This window comes from Pogona vitticeps, chromosome 4 (genome assembly GCF_051106095.1).
Source record: "Pogona vitticeps strain Pit_001003342236 chromosome 4, PviZW2.1, whole genome shotgun sequence".
NCBI classification, from domain to species: domain Eukaryota; kingdom Metazoa; phylum Chordata; class Lepidosauria; order Squamata; family Agamidae; genus Pogona; species Pogona vitticeps.
This window is the reverse complement of record NC_135786.1, coordinates 129,666,378-129,686,371: the sequence shown is the minus strand read 5'-3', so window position 1 is coordinate 129,686,371 and position 19,994 is coordinate 129,666,378. Positions and strand designations below refer to the sequence as shown.

Sequence of the window (19,994 nt, the reverse complement as noted above, 5' to 3'; positions counted from 1 at the left end):
AAACAGTTACCTGGGGAGGTGGTGAGCACTCCAATGCTGGAGGCATTCAAGAGAAAATTGGACAACCCTCTGTCAGACCTGCTTTGACTTGGATTCCTGTTTTGAGTAGAGGGTTGGACTTGAAGGCCTTATAGGCCCCTTCCGATTCAATTATTCTATGATTCTGATTTTTAACACTCATGATACTTGGGGTTCTGTTTTCTTGGAATTACATTAATACACAGCTCTCACCAACAGTACTCAATGAAATAAAAAAGGAAACTGGAAACTTTTTTATTAACAGTCTTGAACAAAATAATTAGATATGATTACATCCCTCAAAAAAAAAACCATGACTCAATGCACTAGCAATTATAATTTTTTACTCTTGTGAAGTATAACTTAACATTCAAATAAAAATAAAAAGCAGTAAGGATCCCAGTGTCGTAACTTTGTTTTGAGGAAGGGGAACTAATACACTGTGAATTGTGATTTGCACCCTAATGCAGTATAAAAACAAAAAAAAATTAAAAATTGAAAAGTTCGCAGTGGCACACTATTGGTTGGAGAAGACAGATGAAGAGTGACAGAGAACATCCCATCTCTGCTGATGTTCTAAAGGCCCTAGACGCAATCCCCAAACTGCCGTATAAAAAACACTGCACTCAGTCCCCAAGAAGATGGGGTAGGCAGACAAAAGCAGTCAAAACCACCCCATCATCTTGTGAAACATTTTGTTGTTTGCTTTTTCCTGATCATTTTTTTAATAGAAAGAAGCTCGCCATGACAATCCTTCCATGGGGCAAATGAAACCCTGCAGGATTAGTTAGGGTGATGTGGAGCAGATGCAAATCCATGTCACTAGGAGTTCAAAAGCACCGTTAGCACTAGCCATGTAGTTCCAAGTACATAAAAGCAGAGGAGCTACCATACAGACCTAAGGTCTGTCCATTTGTCCCTCTGTGACACCAGGTCAGTAAGCTCCTGGCTGTGTACAAATGAATGAAGCTCAAACGTCTGGGCCCTCTTGATCCATCACCATATTGCTGATGGAGGAACCAAGGGCAGGACCCTACAGTTGTCCTAGCCTGATCCTGCTTTCGGCTAATGTACTATAACCATCCAGCCTGACTCTTCAGTCAACTGATACTGCAGAAATGGTGACTCATGTCAACCTACCTTTTGCACAAGCCAGCATGGTCTGTGTGCCAAAACTCTTCCCCAGAATGAACTCTGCCCAGAAAAGAGGGTGCTTTCTTCCCAGGCAGAGATGGTCCTTTTCTCCCTTGCCTAGAGCAGAATAGGCAGACTACAAAGGCAGTTGGTCTGAAGGCTCATGGGTTCTCCTACAAAACATTCCTCTTCTCATCACAAGCTAGCAGTATCTGCAAATGACATCATTATGCCATGTGAGAATCAAGCCAAAAAATTTTAAAAAGGGGAGGGAATAAAGAATTGGAGAAAAAAAGAGGTGGAATATTTTGTTTGTAGGAAGTATAAAAGACACCACAGGAGAATTAATCCACAAGAAGAAACTAAATCTTGCTGCTCACAAAGATGACCCCAAAGATGGCCAAGCATTTTCTTCCATAGAAATGGTGCTTCCACTCATTCCTAAGGGGAAAAAATCCTTGCTTGGCAGCCACCATTTGTATGGTGACAGCTACTCTTATGCCCCCATTATCAGAGGCAGGGATCTGAACAGAGTCTTACCAATCTGTATTTTCTTCTGGAGAAGTGACCGATTGTGCACTTCTTCAGGAAAGAAAATAAATGGGCTACACCTGGAGGCTGTGATGGGGAGCAGAACCTGCCCAAGCACAAGGCCATCAGGTCCTGGGATGGGGCAAAGCTTTTGCCCCTTCAAGGGACCTCCTAACACAGCTACTTATTTCTCTGGGAGAACTGAAGCAGTTTAATTTTCTGGAAACTGAATAATGGCCACATTAGAATTTTTTATCAGACCACAGCCTGTCTTACTAAGCCCAGTATACTGCCATAGAGACCCTCTATGCATTAAAAAAAGAATCTCCTCCTCTGATATGGTCAGAGAAGGAAGAGGAAGGAGAGTGTGTGTTGTGGTCTCTCTGGCTAGGGTTAGAAAGGTCCTGCACCCTGATCACATACAGGTAGTAGTAGCACATGACAGCCCCCATCATACATTGTACGACATCACTGTTCTCACAGTGAGGGGACTGCACTAGCCCCACCACCCTCCACTGTTCCTTTCAACATGCAAAAGTGACAGTCTGAAAAAGGGGAGGCTGCTGTAGCCCCGTAAGGCTCCCTCTGTGTGTGTGTGCGTGTGCGCGACAGAGCTTCTGATTATAGTGAACAATCTACAGACAGAACACTTTCCACCTCTTCGGACTGTCACACATGTCGAAAGTGAAGATGAAAGAGGTGGGACTACTGAACTCCCTTCATCTCACGGGGAGGACAGACAAATGAAGCATGTCTGAACAGGGCTACAGAGTGACAAGCCTTACTGACAGCCACTGAGAAGACAACATCATCCTCTCCTTAGCCTTCCTGAACCTGCTTCTGTGGGCCAGCTTGGAACATGACCAAAAGAGGATAATGTCCCATCTCCTTAGCAAGAAGAATGAAGGAAAAGGCTATGACCCCCATTCTCCTTGTTATTAGTGCCTTAAGAGAGAGGTCATCAACCCCTGGTCTGTGGCCCGGTGCCAGTCCATGGCCTGAGCCGAACCAGGCCACAGAGACAGACCTCCCACCCCCAGCACACACTCCCCTCCCCACAGCTGCTTTGTGCATGTGTGCCAGCGCTGGCATGAGCATTCCCCCACCCCTCCACACATGCACCTGAGCACCTGCGCGAAGGGGTGGGTGGGCGCATGCACAAAGGGGTGGGTGCTCCCCCACCACTTGAAGCATGCACCCGAGAGAGCACACACTTGCACGAGCGCAGGGGGTGGTGGTGCCCCACCTTACTCAGAGGCTCAGCCCGTCCATGGTCCCAAAAAGGTTGGGGACCGCTGCCTTAAGAGCAGGCAAAAGTTCTGCTCTCTCACCTCTGTTAAGCTTCCCTCTGGCAATGCTACTAATTCTGGCTATGATCTGGAGAATCTGACTCACCCAAAATATTGTCTTAGCTTTGTGGAATGCTTTCTTGGAAGAGCATGAGAAACTGTGTGCAATTCCAAATGCATTTCAAAACAATGGAGTTTCAAAATTCACATTTCAGTGGGTGATGTTTTAAAAATGAGTTCAAATCTTCCCAGGGCTTGTCGAACTAGTTTCACAAGTGTTTCTTTGGATCAAGGGTTCTGACTGTCACTCAGGGAAAAAACGTGTAGTGTGGTGTTGTGTGTGCTAATCTGGAAAGCAGGAGAGGTGGGGAACATAACTCCTGTTTTCCTGCTCTGCCCTATCCACACTGTGACCTAGATATCTGAAGGCTTTTATGCATGTGTGGTGTTCTAGCCATTAAAGTGAATATTTAAACCTTCGCAAATGCCTGCACATGAATGCCAGCAAAATACAAAACATACTTTATGAATGTCAACAATCAGATACAGATTTCTTCAATTTGGGGAGAGAGACACAGAAAAGCCAACACTCACATTTATGTGCTCCAAGTTTTCAGATGTCAACATTAATCTGAGGTTGTCATAATTTACCTGTGACGACTGAGAACCCTCCAGTTTGGGATAGATATGTGTGTGTGTGTGTGTTAATTCTGTCACTATGTTGGACATTAAAGTGGCCAGCCAGTCTTAAAAGCTCACAGGCAAGAGAATCATGTACAGCTCATTCTGCACTCCACTGCTCTAAGACCACATTCAGTTTCAAAATCTGTTTCAGCAAATGGGTGGCAACTGCTGAGATTAGCCAATGCAGTCCTGATAGTCCAAGACTCAAATAAAAAAAAAAAAAAGAAAAAAAAAAGGAGAATGACATACAGCCAGAATACATTGCTGGGAGAGATGGCACTACTCAGGCCCCCTTTTCTGCAGGGGCAATACTGCACATCTATGCTATCATGACAGGAGAGGCAGGACTGAGTTACAAACTGTGCCACCCTTACTGACCATGAAACAGGGATTCTGCTGCTGGAGTCCATATATCTCCCTGTTCTCCTATGACCCGAGCAGTTTCTTTGCCCATGGCAATGCAAATAAGGTTTCATTAAGTTATACAGAGGTTCCCAAGTGAAAAAAAAATCCTACTTGGGAGGGGGACCAAGATGCTTCTACCCGATGCCTGAGGGAAATGATGTTCGTGGGTTCAAAGAAGTGCAAGAAAGGAATTTCAGGAACATGCGCGTATTTCAGGTGTTTTCATCTTATTTTCACTAAAACAAAATCTTATAGAAAAATAGACACATTTGCAAAGTGGCTTCCCACTCTGAGAAACCATACTGGTTTCCCACCATCACCACCACTGGGAGGTTAGATATGTTGGCTTGCATGGCACGACAGCTGCAAAAGCAAAGGGGCCCAAGTTTATTTGAAGCTTAAGGGGCAGCTTCCAGACCCTGTGCTGAAGTCACACAAGGGATGTTGCCACATAACAATAAATGTACATATTCTTCCAGTAGTGAGTCCAGCATGGACAGTACACAGCAGAAAACCACAAACCCATAATTCATTCCTTTGGACCTGCAGTTAGCACTTTTCACTCAGACTCGGGGAGATATGTGCCACCTCTGCCTTGAAGCTGAGCAGTGCAGAACCACCAGTTATTCCTCTTGGCTCAAAAGCCTGCAGAAGCAGATGCAGCACACTGCCCCTCCAGCTAACTGTCAGAATACAAGCCACACTGTTTCTCAAGAGTTCACTGAGATCGTCATTTTTTACAGTGGCAGAAAGAATTCCTGTAAAAAAAAAGGGAGGAATAGCAGCACAGCCAAGCAGCAAAATCATCTCAACGCAGATGAGAGAACAGAAAGAGAACCTTCTCCCTAACACTCAGCACAGCCCTGCCACCACAGCAACACAGCGATCCCAAAGACATTTTCTTTTCCAGTATTAGGCCGCAAGTGGGAAAAGGAGAAAGCTGCGCTGCACAGTAGATGAGATGAAGGGGGGAAAAATATGAATCCAGCTAAGATGTCTGATCCAGGGTTTCCTCCCACAGAAGAGTGCTGGGGAGAACCAGCTCCAGCACTGCTGCAAGCTGGCTTTTTCAGAGGGGCAGGGATGTGCCAACAGCCCAGGCTGCCCCAATAAAATGCTGGCTGAAAAGGTCCTGGTTAAGGCAGTTTGCTGCATTCTTGCTTTGGCAACATGAGTGCAAGAAGATGGGTTGACCTTCAGACTTTCCTTCTGGGCTTCTTTCCCCCTCTTGAGATGCCATCCCATCCACACCTGCCTGCAGGGGGAGGGGTGCTTAACGCAGCATCTGTCTGTCCCCTTTGCTCCAAGTACCATTCACGCTCAGCCAAAAGCTCTGATTTGAGAAAGGCAGATGGCAGATTCAAGATGAGATGTACGGGATAACAAAAGGCTCAAAGATGTTGCAAAACAGTCCTAAAAGGGGCAAGGCAGAATTGATTGCTTTATTTCCCATGCCCATGAAAAATAAAGGAAAATTTAAAAATGATTGCAAAGTGACTCAGTGTTGTTCTGATTCCTCTGTAAAATGCCTCTTGTCCAAGGTTTTAGTCCTAGCCTGGCACTGAAGTCTAGTTCTGGCGGCTGCTTAACCCCTTGGTGGTTTCATCAGGAGCTTCTTCAACAGGGACTCCTCCCCCATCGTTGTCCTTTCTTAGCTTGCTTCCACCCAGAGCATCTTCCCTGGTCAGCTCTGAAGCTAGCAATGAGGTGACAGCACAGCCAATTTTTCTATTTGCTGTAGGTGGAAAAAGAAAGAAAAAATTGGTAAGACAACTCAGAAACTGTAGTTCAAGCCTGCCTTGCAGGATATGCTGCTGCCTCTGCTTTGTGTTGCTATGGGGAAAGAGGGACAGGGAGAGCTGAAATCTGGAAGACAGCACACCAGCCAAACCCCTCAAACTACCATTTCACTTTGTAATTACTCACAGGAGACACAACGGCTTTCAGCACTCCAACAAAGGATATGGGCAACTTATAGGGAGACACAAATGTAGACAGATACATTAAAAGCTGTGATTTTGAAATATGCAGAGCCTTTAGATGTATAATTTCCAAACTGCGTTAGATTTCTCTTGAAAGCTTTTTTGCTAAGTTGTCTGAAGCATCCCTATCCTTGGCACAATTTCAACCTGGCGAAAAGCAGCATTGTGGAGAACACAAAACAGATCTTCAGTCTCAATGACTGTTGACAGAGTTTCTGCCACAAAAATATGCAGAGGGAGGAACCTAATTATTCTTACCTGAAGGCCTCAGGCAAGGAACAGCCCCTTGTGAAAAAGCCAAATATTTGCTTCCAGTAATCTTACTTTTCTGGGCAGTTAACTTCCCATTCCAATAAACAGAAGAAAGATTTTATGTAGGCAGTTTGTGTCTTGCCATCCCTACCTTGTCTTCAACCAACTCCACACAGTCATTGCAATTAGTAACTGCCAGTGGAAAAACTGTGATCCAATCAAGAGAAATGATGGCAGAAAAGCACCAGTTCTGTGGTGGTGAACACACTCTTTTCTTTTGTCATGATGTCACTTCAAAACAATTAGGCTTTACAAGTGGAGGTGAAAAGGGAACACACCAGAAGCAGTAGCAACCACCTTCCATTTTGTGAACAAATTATCATCTGTCTCAGTGAAGATGACCAAATTGGTTGCTGCCTCTTCATCCCAATTAAAATCCATGCTATGTTTTAGTAACATCCATGGGAATAGGGTTACAATCTGGAAAACAGACAATTTGGCTTGGGGACTGTGGGATATATACAGAGTGGGTTGATCCAGGGAAGCTCAAAGGCAGGATAATTTTAGCCCAAGACTACCTACAATAGTATTCAATGGAGATACAGAAAGCATAACAAACATCTATCAAGAATGCAATTCTATGATGCTGCAACTTAATCCCTGGATCAAATCTGCTTTGAGGATGTGTACTGAGACACATATATACTGCAATAAAAGAGGAGATGGATGGACAAGAAGCCAAAGAGAGGAAGACAGTGTCCCACCAAGGCTCTAATCCCCACTCTTATAGACAGTCCACACACAGAAAAAATGGCAAGGTTTCTGCCTCTCCCAGTCTCTCTCAACTGTACGTCATAGTAGCCTGCAACGAAATTTGTTTACTTGAACAAGCTGGTATGTAATAAACCATAATAACCAGGATTGACCTTAATGCAGAGTTTGAAGATAAAATTGAATAATTATTTGGTACATTGTGGCATGAAAAACAACAGCTTCTGATTCCATCCTCATGGCCATGCACCACCAAGATACACATGAACTTCAGGATGGGTAGTAATACATCACATTTTCTTATTCTCTCTGTCTGAGACCAGTGAATGTGCTGCGACAAAACGCTTTCTGGTAAAACTGCATGTATCTCTGCTCCCATAGTCAAAGAATGAAAGAATGAAAGGAAAGAAAGAAAGAATGAAAGGAAGGAAGGAAACAAACAAACATCACTACCACTTTGGTTTGGTAGACTAAAGGACTATAGCCATTATTCCCTCTAAGCTGCACAGAAGCTGTGCATCTGCAGCCAGTGTTGTGGCTGATCTGGTTCCAGTTGTGGCCAGAACCCCCTGCGTGCAGGGCAGGAGCCCTATCCAGCAAAGGTGGAAAATTAGATGGAACAATGGCTATAGCACATGGAATAGAACTGATGCACTTTTATTATATATTTATGAAGAAGAATGATATTACTGAAAGCTAAGTGCCTCATCCAACTGATTCTGGAAGAGTGACGAAAAACACAAGTTTCTGATTCCAGAGATAAAGTTTTTCTGCTAATGCTTGTGTTACATAAATACGATAATTAATGTGACACAAGCATTAATCATGCTTTATGCATAGGATTCTTGGTAGGGCAGTTCCTTGGGACACTGCTACAGTGGTGCCTCAACTTACGAACGCCCCTACATACGAACATTTTGACTTACGAACAGCCCTGGTTGCAAAAATTTGCTCCGACTTGCGAACAGAGCTTTGATTAACTTAAATGTGGGGAAGGCGGGGAAAGCGGAAAATTTGAACTTTCAGTTAACCGTTGGCCAGCGAAGAGGCTGCTTGTCTGCTACCTCGCTCACCCCAGCGGTTAGAGAGTGTGGAGACGGAGAGAGACTCAGACTGCCTGGTACTGCCTGGTACTGTACTATACGTAGTGTATTTTTTCAAGCTTTTTTAATTTTTGGATTTTTTACTTTCTTTTTTAAAACAGAGCCTGCCTGTTCTGGGTGAGTACACTGTATTTACTGTACAGGGGTTTTGCAGCTTTGGTTTGGGCTAGATGGGGGGTTATGTTTCTGTGCTCTGATGGGTCTTGCAGACCCTTTCTGCAAGGGTCTGTGCTGGCTGTTGTGCTCTAAAATGGAGTTTCAACTCAAGTCTCCCCCCCCCCCCATTGTCTTCTCTCTCTCTCTATGCTCCCCAGGTGCTTGGTTTGGTTTAAAATGTGTTTTGTTTAAAAGGTGCTTAGTTTGGTTTAAAAGGTGTTTGGTTTAAAATGTGTGGATTTAGCATGTGTGGGTTTAAAATGTGTTTTAGACCCCAAACTCTCCCCCCCATTGTCTTCTCTCTTTTTGTGCTTAAAAACGTTTGTCTGAGGGGTCTGTGTGTCCTAGTGATGACCTTCTTTCTTTCCTCCTTTCCCCATTGTCATCTTAGGTTTTTAAAAAATTCTCCCCTTAGTGGTAGAGGACGGATTAATCAGTTTTGCATTTGTTCCTAAAACCGGAGCCTCTACATACAAACAAAAAACAGCCAAAACGGAATGATCGGGTTTCAATGCATTTCAATGGGAAATGCTCATTCCACTTATGAACATTCCGACTTGCGAACATCTTCTGTGATGGATTAAGTTCGTAAGTCGAGGCACCACTCAAAAGAGGCACAATCCATTTAAGTAAAGAAATCTCTGACAAACATACTTCAAATGACACATGTTTTTGAATGGATTGGACTGACTGGTGAATGTTTGGGAGAGTGTAAATGTACTTTCTTTTAAAGTGTATCCTCACATCTTTGTTCGTTGGGACTCCCATGCATTGCTCAATAGTTTTTTACGTCTATATCCTTATACACTCCTCTGCATCAAAGTTCTGCACTCCAGATAATGCCCTACCATTTGGTTCCATGCCTGTACTCACCCCACATAGGCAGAAGAAATGAACAATACATTTGATATGGAGGGAACAGGTGTAAGTATGATTCTGAAGCAGGAACATTTGTTACGTTGTGGTGATACCGCTAAAGGCTGGTGAACATCTAATTCACAAACTTTAAGGATCATGTGAGACTTTGGCTGGTGGCTGAGCCATGCCCCCCCCCCCCCAAAAAATGGAATAGTCACTTCTGGTCTATCAATAGTTCCAAGGATAGCAAATGACAAATGACAGGAACATGCAGACAGAGAGAGTAAAGTATATATAACTATCATGCACACAACCCTTTCAGTCCGAAAACCGCCTCCAAGTAAGTCTGTTTCTTGCACCATGCACATATACAGTACATCCACTAAAACACAAAACATGTACAATATACAGATCAGGAACCATGCCACGTATGCCACATTTATACACTTATGGTACCATATAACAATGCACATAAACCTGCTCACATATCAAAAACCTGTTCTTGGGGACAAGTGAAACATCTGTGGTTGGTGGCTTGAAATGCTGCAGTTTCATGGATAGCTGATTTCACCAGACACAAAAGGGACATGTCTTTATGTATCTGACAAGGGCTTTCAACAATGAAACAGACTCTTGAAAAGAGCAACACAAAGGCCATGTGATGTGATCATAGGAAAACTTTCAACTCTGAAATACCTCCTGTTACGTGCCAGTACCTGTTCTACCTCATACTCATTCCCAGGAAGCCATTTCTCCTTTGCATCCTGTGTTGCACTATACTGTAACCAAGGCCTCCTCATAAACCTCTTAGAGCTAAAGTCACCTGCACTCTTCCCCCGCATGACATTATGGGCAAGACAAGTCCTTAAACCCTTGCATGAATTTCCCAGAATATCTGCTTATTTCACTTGTTCTGCTCCATCCAAGAAAACAAATTCTGCTCCTCAAACCACTGAAAGGCAATGGCAATAGTCCTCCTTATTACTATTCACACAACCCTCTGTGGATTTTGCTCCAGATTTCACTTCAGGCCCAAGTTAATCCTATGCAACTCTCTATTCCCCACCCCTGCATCCTTGCTTTTAATGAAAATCAGCCACCAAGCCTGCCTAATAGGAGTAAAAGAAAGAGAAGTGGGAAAGGGGGAAAGTTAAAATACTGTCCACTGTTCTCTTTTGCATTCCATATTGGAGCCTCTGGGCAGAAGCTTTTCATTAAAGATAAGATGGAAAGTGGAGAAAGAACCCCATATAAAGTGTAGCTTTGTTAGCTTGGTTGCTTAATAATCTGAGCCTGCCCCTTTTAATACTCTAAATAACTTTGCAGATGGGTGAGGTTGAAGTTGACTCCAAACCACCAAATGTAATCTATGGGGTAATCTGTACTCTCTTCTCTGTAACTGTTGCTAAATTGGTCATAGCTATACCGTCACCCCTCAGCTCTCTGACTTTCAGCTTACGTATCTGCAGACTTTCGAACATGCAAGGATGATCATAGTCCCATTCCTCTCCTTGAAGGTCAGTCTTTGAGAAATGCTTCCTGAAATGGAGCTCAAGATGGAGAGGTACAGGGTTGTAAATATCTGAAGCAATAAAAAAAAGTGTGTGTAAAAAGTGTCAGCCGGCTGCATTGCGTGGATGATGGATCACTGCAGTAGTGGAGACAGGAATACTGCACATGCCAGCAAGGAAGGAGGTTAATGAGGAGAAAGACGGCCAAAAAAGGTGAGGAGGGAGGGAGAGTCTCAGCGTAGTGAAGGAAACCAGAAAGGAACTGCTAGACACCCAAAAGACACACCCACCTCTGAAGCAGGACATGTGGATGGGTTGCAGTTCAGAGGAAAAAGTGAGAAGCATCACATGTGGGAAGGCCTTTTATAATCAGTTCTGGGGAGAGGGCAGAACCCAGAACCAAAGGCTGCCTGAACGTCAGTCTCCTCTTTCCCACTTCCCTGCCTGCAACACACGAGAAGGTCACACACAAATGGAGGGACAGGGGAGGAAAGAACATGAACATGCCCAAGGGTTACCCGCTGAGGTGTGTCCTCCACCACCTCGCAAAGGGACAGGAGAGAACGCGCTGTGAGGAAATAAAAAGAGCCTGTGAGATTACTTGCCAAGGATGCTCAGCAGCAGCTGCCCCACCCCGCCCCTAAACAAAAGGTTCTGAGCCATCAGAAAATCCTTCTGCATCATCCCAGAGCACAGGGGACTCCATATGTATTTAAAATGAGGTTTTGCATTTTACTGTCCCTAATTTTTCTATGAAAGAGGGATCAGATGTCCTACAGTTCAGTATGTGTCCATCGTGGACTGCAATCACCAAAGGATACGCAGAAAGCAGGTGACTAAGCCATTCCCCCCCCCCCCCCCCGATCCCACAGCCATTACCTGGAACCAAAATAATTGACTCATACACATCTAAAAATGGGAGCAGTTCTAACAAAGCCTTCATTTTCGCCAAAGTGATAAACTTGTCCCTAGAATGTACCACTTCAGACTACATACAGGGCACAGTGCTGAATGTGAATTAATGCAATTCTCCCTGACACAACAGTTTTCATGCACGTACAGTGAGTGCTACTGATAAACAAACAGCTACAGATGCTGAGGTTGATCTTAGCCTGGCAGGAAACTGGGTGGGTGGGTAGGAAACGGGAATTAAGCAAACCAAGTGACAGAAGGCAGCATAAGAAGATGACCCTTCCTGCTGCAGCAACCGCCAACAACAAGAAGTTTATCTTTAAGGTTAGAAAGCTAGCAGCTCATGTACTTGAGCTTTCAGCTTGTTTGGTGATGGGAAGAGCCAAACTCCAAGTTGGCTTAAGCACATCACTGCCCCCTTCTGCTGAGACATGGCTCAGGCTGTCAGGCTGGGCAAAATGCTGTTGTTGGTTCACTCCCTTATTATCTGAACTCTATTACTATAGAAGCAGATGGTTTGCATGATGTCAAGGCTCGGAAGAGATGACGAGATGAGTAATCAAAATCAGAAGGCCATCTGAGTCATCAAGCTGAAACCATGACTGCACGACAATTGTGGAGACAAGCTGCAAGGGGACAAACACAAGGCCATTGTCCACTCCCCATCCTGCAGACGGCAGTGGCCTGCATGCCTTTCTTAATGAACTAGCGGGAACAATCTCCCTGCTGACTTCCCCAACAATGGCTGCTTAAGCTATTCAGTTGTGCCCACAGAGGCCCGGCTGCTTTTTCATTCCTTTACATCCTGGCAATAAGCTGCTAGCACCACTGAATAGAGACAGCTGTTCATCGGTCAAAGAGAAGTCAAAGATCAGAGCTTATTAGATTTATACGCAGTTACTCTACTGCAGGGATAGAGTGATACAAAAAGCTCCCAAAGACCTTTATAAGGAGGAAGTGTCTCAAATGCCTGGAGCAATGGTGCCCAACTTAGCATCAGCAGACTTTGGAATAACTATCTCCTTACTGGAAACATACAGGGATGGGAAGACACTGCTAGTTCAGGACCCAGTTGTACAAATTTTCACTGGACTTGGTGTCAGACAAAATTTATGATCACCAAAAACAACCCTGTCTCTCCCCAAGAGAAGAGTGTGATTTCTCTATGCCTTGTACAAATGTACAACATGAGCCTCCCGCTTCAACAAAGCCTTGGAGTGGCTTTGTGGGTGGAAAGCTTGACTTAGGGTCCTTCAAGCTTCTTTTTATTTACTCTCTTTGTAAATACACATAGACAAATACAAATATAGGGCACTACAGTATACCACTGGTATATAACTCAGTGCTCTAGACATCTGGCTGTAGTGCCAGAGGTTGGGAGTTCAATTCCCCACTGTGCTTTTCTGACAAGGGCTGGACTAGGTGATCTATAGGGTCCCTTCTAGCTCTGCAGTCCTAAAATGATGATGATATGCATGCATGTATGTACAGTATGTCAATGACTCTTCAGGTGCCTGACATCTAGTTTTAGTTTTTCCTTAAGCCTTCCAGAAATCAGGTGCCTGATTCATTTACTTACACAGGTCCAGGTATTAGGTCCAGACTCAATATTTACACTCCTACAAGCTGCTGCCTTTAGGACCTCTCATTTCATTTCCGTTCTCCAAAAGTCAAGTGTGATCCACCCATAGAAAACAATAGAGAATTCTTAGATTTTAATATGGTTGTAACTGGACGCCAGTGTGTTCGCTGAAAGCAGGATACAGCAGCAAAGATGAACATTCATGTTCTTCCTAAGTCTAATTCTGTTTGAAAATTGTGACTTTGGGGAGAAATCTGCATATTTATGCAAGCAATTTGAGCACAAGTGTTCTGCATGCAACTGACAATTGGATTAGGATCAACTGAGATCTGAAAAGTCTGACTTCAGATTCATTTGCAGAGCAATCTGAGGAATGCTTTCCATGACGGACGTTTGACTTGAAACTAAGACTAGCCTCAGTCCATATCAAAACTGAAATATTCACAGGAGGCTAGATTTGCAAATGTTTCTCTGTCTAAGCCACAGCCATGCAAACTCATTGGCAATATAATAAGCTACATTATTACTGACCAAGCAATTTTTAATTTTTTCATTCACATTTCTCCCTTGTGAAATAAAGATTTAAGTTAGAAAGAGTGAAACCTAATATCATTACTTTCATCTCTCAATTCTTGTTGGATGCACATCTGTCCTGTCACAGCTATGCTAAAATCTAGATCTCTCCACTTCTTTCTATAGGCAGTTGTCAATTCTGCTGGTGAATGTGGGCTGATTATCTGATTTTATGGTGTTTAGCTAAGTGTGGTTTTATCTGTTTTTTATTCTTTTACATTTGTAAGCCACCTTGAAGGGCTATCTTTAGTGAATACGTGGGGTACACATGAAATAAGTAAGTAAGGGTGATGAATACAAGCAACCCACATATGTCTCAATGGAGTACATTGATGTGGAAAATATTTCAGTTGTTTTTTCATTGCTCTGAGCCTAACAGCAGTGCTAGCCCTCCTTGCCCCTGATTATGCCAGTGCTCATCAGCTGCCACACCATGTTTGGTTCCCCAACCTGCATATATGAAATATGCCATCAGAATGGTGAGGCATACACTTCTGTTTCTCAGACTGCAAGGGCTAATGTTTCCTGCACAGCCACAACAAACCCTGTGTGTACACTCATACTACATTCCCAAGGGCCTTCTAACCCAGCCCTCAGCATAAAACTCAGAACTAAGAAACCAACCCATCCTACCCTGTTTCCCCGAAAATAAGACCTAACCTGAAAATAAGCCCTACTATGATTTTTCAAGATACTCATAAGCCCTACCCCAAAAATAAACCGCAGTTAAGTGAAACCCTGCCCTCCACCATTGTGTAGCAACCAGAAGAAGAAGAAGTGACTGTATTTGAATAAATGTATATTGTTGCATATGAACAAAATAAATCATCCCCTGAAAATAAGCCCTAATGCATTTTTGGAGCAAAAATTACCGTATTTTTCACACCATAAGACGCACTTTCCCCCCACAAAACGGGGGTGGAAAGTCTGTGCATCTTACGGAGCGAAGAAAACAGATTATATTTTCCCGTTTTCTTCTCCTAAAAAATTGGTGCGTCTTATGGAAAGGTGTGTCTTATGGAGCGAAAAATATGGTAATATAAGACCCTGTCCTATTTTGGGGAAAACACGGTATGTGTCTCAGCTTCTTTCTCCAAGGTAAGACTGGCAAGTGCTAGTGAAAAGCAGGGGCTCACTGCCACATGAAAAACTTGTTTAGCTTCTTTCTTTCTAGTCACATCAAAGCAATGGAAAAGAGACACAAGGAAACTGAGTCCTTTTGCTTCTCTCTTAATTCATGAGGCAGTGTATCATATAAGACAACCATGACACCTATGTTAAGCCTCCTTTCCCATAATTTGGTGTCATGTATAACTTCAGCTGGTATGTTGTATGCCTTCTGTACTTACTCAGCTCAAGTGAAAAATTTCCTGTTGGTAAAGAGATTTTACTATGCCTGCCTTTTCTCTTCCTTCAAAGCTACCCCAAATGGCCAGGGTAGTGTCAGTTCAATCCTTATCCAAAAACTCTCTATGAAAAAAGGCCCCTGTGGCAGGCTCAGTGCAGCTGCTACTTCTTCAATGGGTACTTCAAAGTCCTAACACACTAAGTTCTTAGTATTCCAGACAAAGAGGGTTCAGTGGCATCTCCAATGCAAAAACAGACCACAGTATTTACCAGTCAGAATTCTGTTCCTATATTCTTCTCCTAGTACAAAGAGGCTTGAAATCCTAGAAAACCAATTATTTTCTACTGCAACACTGCATATCCACTACCCTTTAGTAACAAAAATGTGGCGTTGAATCATTTCTGGTTGTTACATGTACTATGAACTCGACAAACATCCTTAATTTTCACCTAGTTGTCATACAATTATAATGTATCCTGACTGTCACATTTGAGCTTAAACTGAATTTGGCTTTGCTAACAGATTCTGATACATAATGTAGAGGGCAGAAGGGAAACAAAAGTAAAGCTACAGGCTGTATAAAATAAGCTGCTGAACTCCTCCTGAAGTTGCTTCCTACTCACTCCTTGTTTGCATATTGCAAGTCTTTAAGTTAGGACCATTTCCTACTTCTATTATACCTCAGAAGCCAGAAACGTACTCTTTGTAAATGAAAGTTAGGATTTTAGTGCATTTATATTTTGAGCCAAATGCAATAATGTTCTCAGCATGGACATTTAAAAAAAATCATACACACTGTCCTACCTATTAAAACTGCTGTCTCATTTAAATGCTGCCTCCATGTCTACCCTACCTTTCTTTTTTAACTGTTCACACATCAGGCTAAGCATTAGCAGGACTTTTTGCCCCTGTCAAGACTGCTCTATGCCCCAGTTAAGTCAAGGAGTTTGGACTTAAACTCATCTTGATCCCTGACCCCCAATGAAGACCAAAACAGCTTAAATCCAAGTACTTCAGTTTAATTGGATTATGAAGCAGGTTGTCACAACACAACAAAATGATTGGCTCATGCACAGCCAAAAATTTCAATTACCTGATCATTTTTGCTTCAACAGAGTTTCTGCAAGTTACTTAACAACTCTAAGGCTGAGCCTAGCTCAATTCAAGCAAAATGTAACAATGTCCAGCACTGAATTAGTTCTATTTATTAGCCTTCTCATAAAGTGCTTTGAAATACATCCTTCTTAGGAGATTACTATTCAAACAGCACTTCTATCCTTGAAGTGATATACTTTGCATCTAAACTAACATAGATATATACGTACCCAGGATGCTTAACATTTTAACGGCACTCTACATTTACTCAAAAGCACTTCATATGCTCAAATATAAAATTTCATTGTTCTATTCATATGAAATTTAATTTTGTATCCCTTATGAATTACAAATTATATATCATGTAAATAAAAGTGCATAATTTATTATACAAACTGAGTAGGCATGCTTCATTTTTACTCCAGAAATAAATGATCTCCAAAACCTAAAGACGCACAAAACCCACAATTTTATGTCACTGATATAAAATTCAGTTTACAGAAAATGGTAGGAAAAGTCTTATTAGTACTCACATTATTAGGACAATGAATACAATCTTATACCAGTAGCTCTGTCTGAATTGGCCAATTTTGCTTTTCTTGTATAATTCTTGTGAAAATCAGGAGGTCTGAACATGACCTCTCCTAGAGGCATCTCATGGCGATGAAAGAGATCACAGTGTAAGATGTGGTAAAGTCATTTTAATGTATTCTCGAAGGCTTTCATGACTGGGATCCGATGGTTGTTGTGGGTTTTCTGGGCTGTTCGGCCATGTTCTTAAGGTTTTTCTTCCTAACGATTTGCCAGTCTCTGTGGCCAGCATCTTCAGAGGATAGGAGTCAGAACTCTGTGCTCTGTTGCTCAATAGCTTCCCTGTGTTCAGGGCCCATCACAAAAATACAACAAATGTTACGGTCAGCAAAAAATAAGAAGTGACCCCCTCACCACTGCAGGAGTATACTGGATACCTTGCAGTTGTGGCCAGGTATATATTGGAACCACAAAACGCAGCATTCACACCAGAATCAAAAAACATGAGACACTGTAGACTAAAACAAGCAGGAAAATCAGCAGTAGCTGAACATGCCCTAAAACAAGCTGGACATGAAATCCTATTTCAAAATACTGAAGTACAGTGGTGCCCCGCATAGCGACGATAATCTGTGCAGCCAAAATCGTCGCTATACAGATTAATCGCTATGCAAAATAAAAAAGCCCATAGGAATGCATTAAAACCCGTTTAATGCGTTCCTATGGGCAAAAAACTCACCTTTATGAGAAAATCCTCCATACGGCTGCCATTTTCGCAGCCCGGTAAGCGAGGAATCCGGACGAAAACACAGCAGGCAGCCGTTTTTTTTTACCCGGTGGCCATTTTGGAACCTCCGATCAGCTGTTGGGAAATCATCGTTATGCAAAAATCGGTAAGCGAAACAGCTTACAGATCATTGCAAAGCGATTTTTCCCATTAGAAACATTGCAATACAATCGCAAAAACGATCACAAAAAATCCATCGCTATGCGGATTCGTCATTAAACAGGGCGCCCGTTAAGCGAGGCACCACTGTACTGGACAACACCAGCAATCATTATGTTAGACTGCACAGGGAAGCCACTGAAATCCACAACACCAGCAGAGCTTCAACAAAAAAGAACAAAGTGTAAAACTCAACAAAGCCTGGCTCCCAGCATTAAAAAATACAGTCTGCAAAAGGTCAACAAACTCTACCCAGCCACAAGGACCAGTGATCACTGCACACAAAAGACCAGCTAATGACACCCATCAATCACAGTGACAGATCATCTCTCCCCCTTATCACAACAATACACTCACAACAAAAAACACGCTGATCACCTTAATCACCCAATCAACTGAAAAGGACAAAAGCTGTCCCCAGAGTTATAAATACTCAACTATCCAACAAACTGCAACAGAACACAGAGTTCTGACTCTTGTCCTCTGAAGATGCTGGTCACAGAGACTGGCGAAGCGCTAGGAAGAAAAACCTTAAGAACACGGCCAAACAGCGCAGAAAACCCACAATAACGGAAGTCATTTTAACTCTCCTTTGTAAATAATCAGTGTCGTGCACCCCCCGTGTCCCTAGTTTGTTTCCCTCAAACCTAGGTCCACCTTTGGACATGACTTGCTTATTTCTCCTTTCACCAACTGCCACCAGTGGATCTTTATCCACACTTTACCAATTATGTTACAAAAACACGTGTTGTCAAATATGACTGTTTATTTATTATTTGGTTGTTGGTTCATAGATGTTTTATTACCGTATTTTTCGCACCATAAGACAATTTTTTCCCACAAAACGGGGGTGGAAAGTCTGTGCATCTTATGGAGCGAAAAAAAGATTATATTTTCCTGTTTTCTTCTCCTAAAAAATTGGTACGTCTTATGGAAAGGTGCGTCTTATGGAGCAAAAAATACGGTATGTTGCACTCATTAAACCTGGATATTAAAACACGTTTATTTGTATTACTTCACATCAAACACTGGAATAAGATCTGATGACTGTCTATCTATTTTATTATACTTCTATCCTTTAACTATTCTTTAACTCATCAACCAACTACACCAACTTTCCAATCTCTCTCATAAACCTTCAAAAACCTCCTCTCCTTCTCTCTCAGTCTCTAACTCTCTCCTTGACTCCGCCCTCCTGTCCTCTCATAGGCTCCAGCTCTAGAGCTCCACATGGTGGGACATGGGCATTCCACCACAATCAGCAATCCTAGGTCATTCTGCACCACAAGAATCACAAAATGGGTAACAGTTTCAATGTCAGGACGGTTGGTTTCCCTTTTTCATTATGGCACATTACTGACAATTATTTAGATATACAGAGTTGTATATTGACATGCTGAAAGAGGCCTGCCTACGGGGGGGGGGGGCAAGTGGCTAGAAGGGTTCCACATTGAAGTAAGATCCCCCCCTTAGGTTTGGCATAATCTAGCATGCTCAAGTATGCACATGTGGCTTCTAGACCGTCTAGCTATAAAGGGGGTGGTGTGGCAATATGTGTGGAATTCAAAACATATCAACAGTCTTGGCACAGAAACACAGCAAGCTTCTCTTTATAATTTTCTCTCCAACAGTCCTTACTATAAAGTATATTTTAAATCTTAAACCATCATGGAATCTATAAAATGAGGAACTCCTGAAGAGTGCTAAACTTATGAATTCAAGAGTTGTGAAAGCCATCAGCTTTTACAGGTAGGATGAACAGGTTCTAGTTTTTCCTGTAACTCCACCTAATGATGCTTTATTTTTAATTTCCCTACAGTAATGAATACTCAGTATGAAGTAGTAGATAGAGTGGTGAACTAGGACTCTGGAGACCAAGGTTTGAATCCCTACTTGGCCATTGAAGTTCACTGGGGGTGCAGAACTGCTAAAATCACTCCTTAAACATCTCACTTACCTTGAAAGCCCTATTAGGGTTGCTAAATTGTTGGCACATGGTTCTAACTAACTGTAATGCATAACATCAATTTATTAATACTGTATAGGGGAACATGAGCATGTAGGGACACATTGAGTCCTGGGAGCTAAATATGCCATTTGGTGACCTCATTAAGAATTAAGCCTTTTTCATTTTTGTTTCTGCATAGCCCAAACATAATTCCATTTCTTGATCTATATACACAAATTACGTATATCCTGTTCTTTTTCCAAAATGTACAAAGTAGCATACATGGGGCTTCTGCATATTATTTTCAGGACTACTGTCTTTGAGATACTTTGGCCCAAAAGAGGTGATGGATCCAAAGTTACTCA

At 42.6% G+C, this 19,994-nt stretch overlaps 1 protein-coding gene across 1 annotated transcript in view; it reads right to left on the bottom strand.

Moving 5' to 3' along the window:
* Positions 1-4,271: 4,271 nt before the first annotated feature.
* The window catches only part of DIAPH1 (diaphanous related formin 1), a 133,818-nt gene continuing 118,095 nt past the window's right edge, over positions 4,272-19,994 (bottom strand). Inside the window, exon 28 of the mRNA XM_072998373.2 lies at positions 4,272-5,796. Coding sequence (XP_072854474.2) covers positions 5,630-5,796 — 167 coding nt within the window. The 3' untranslated portion in view covers positions 4,272-5,629. The remainder of the gene's footprint in view (positions 5,797-19,994) is intronic.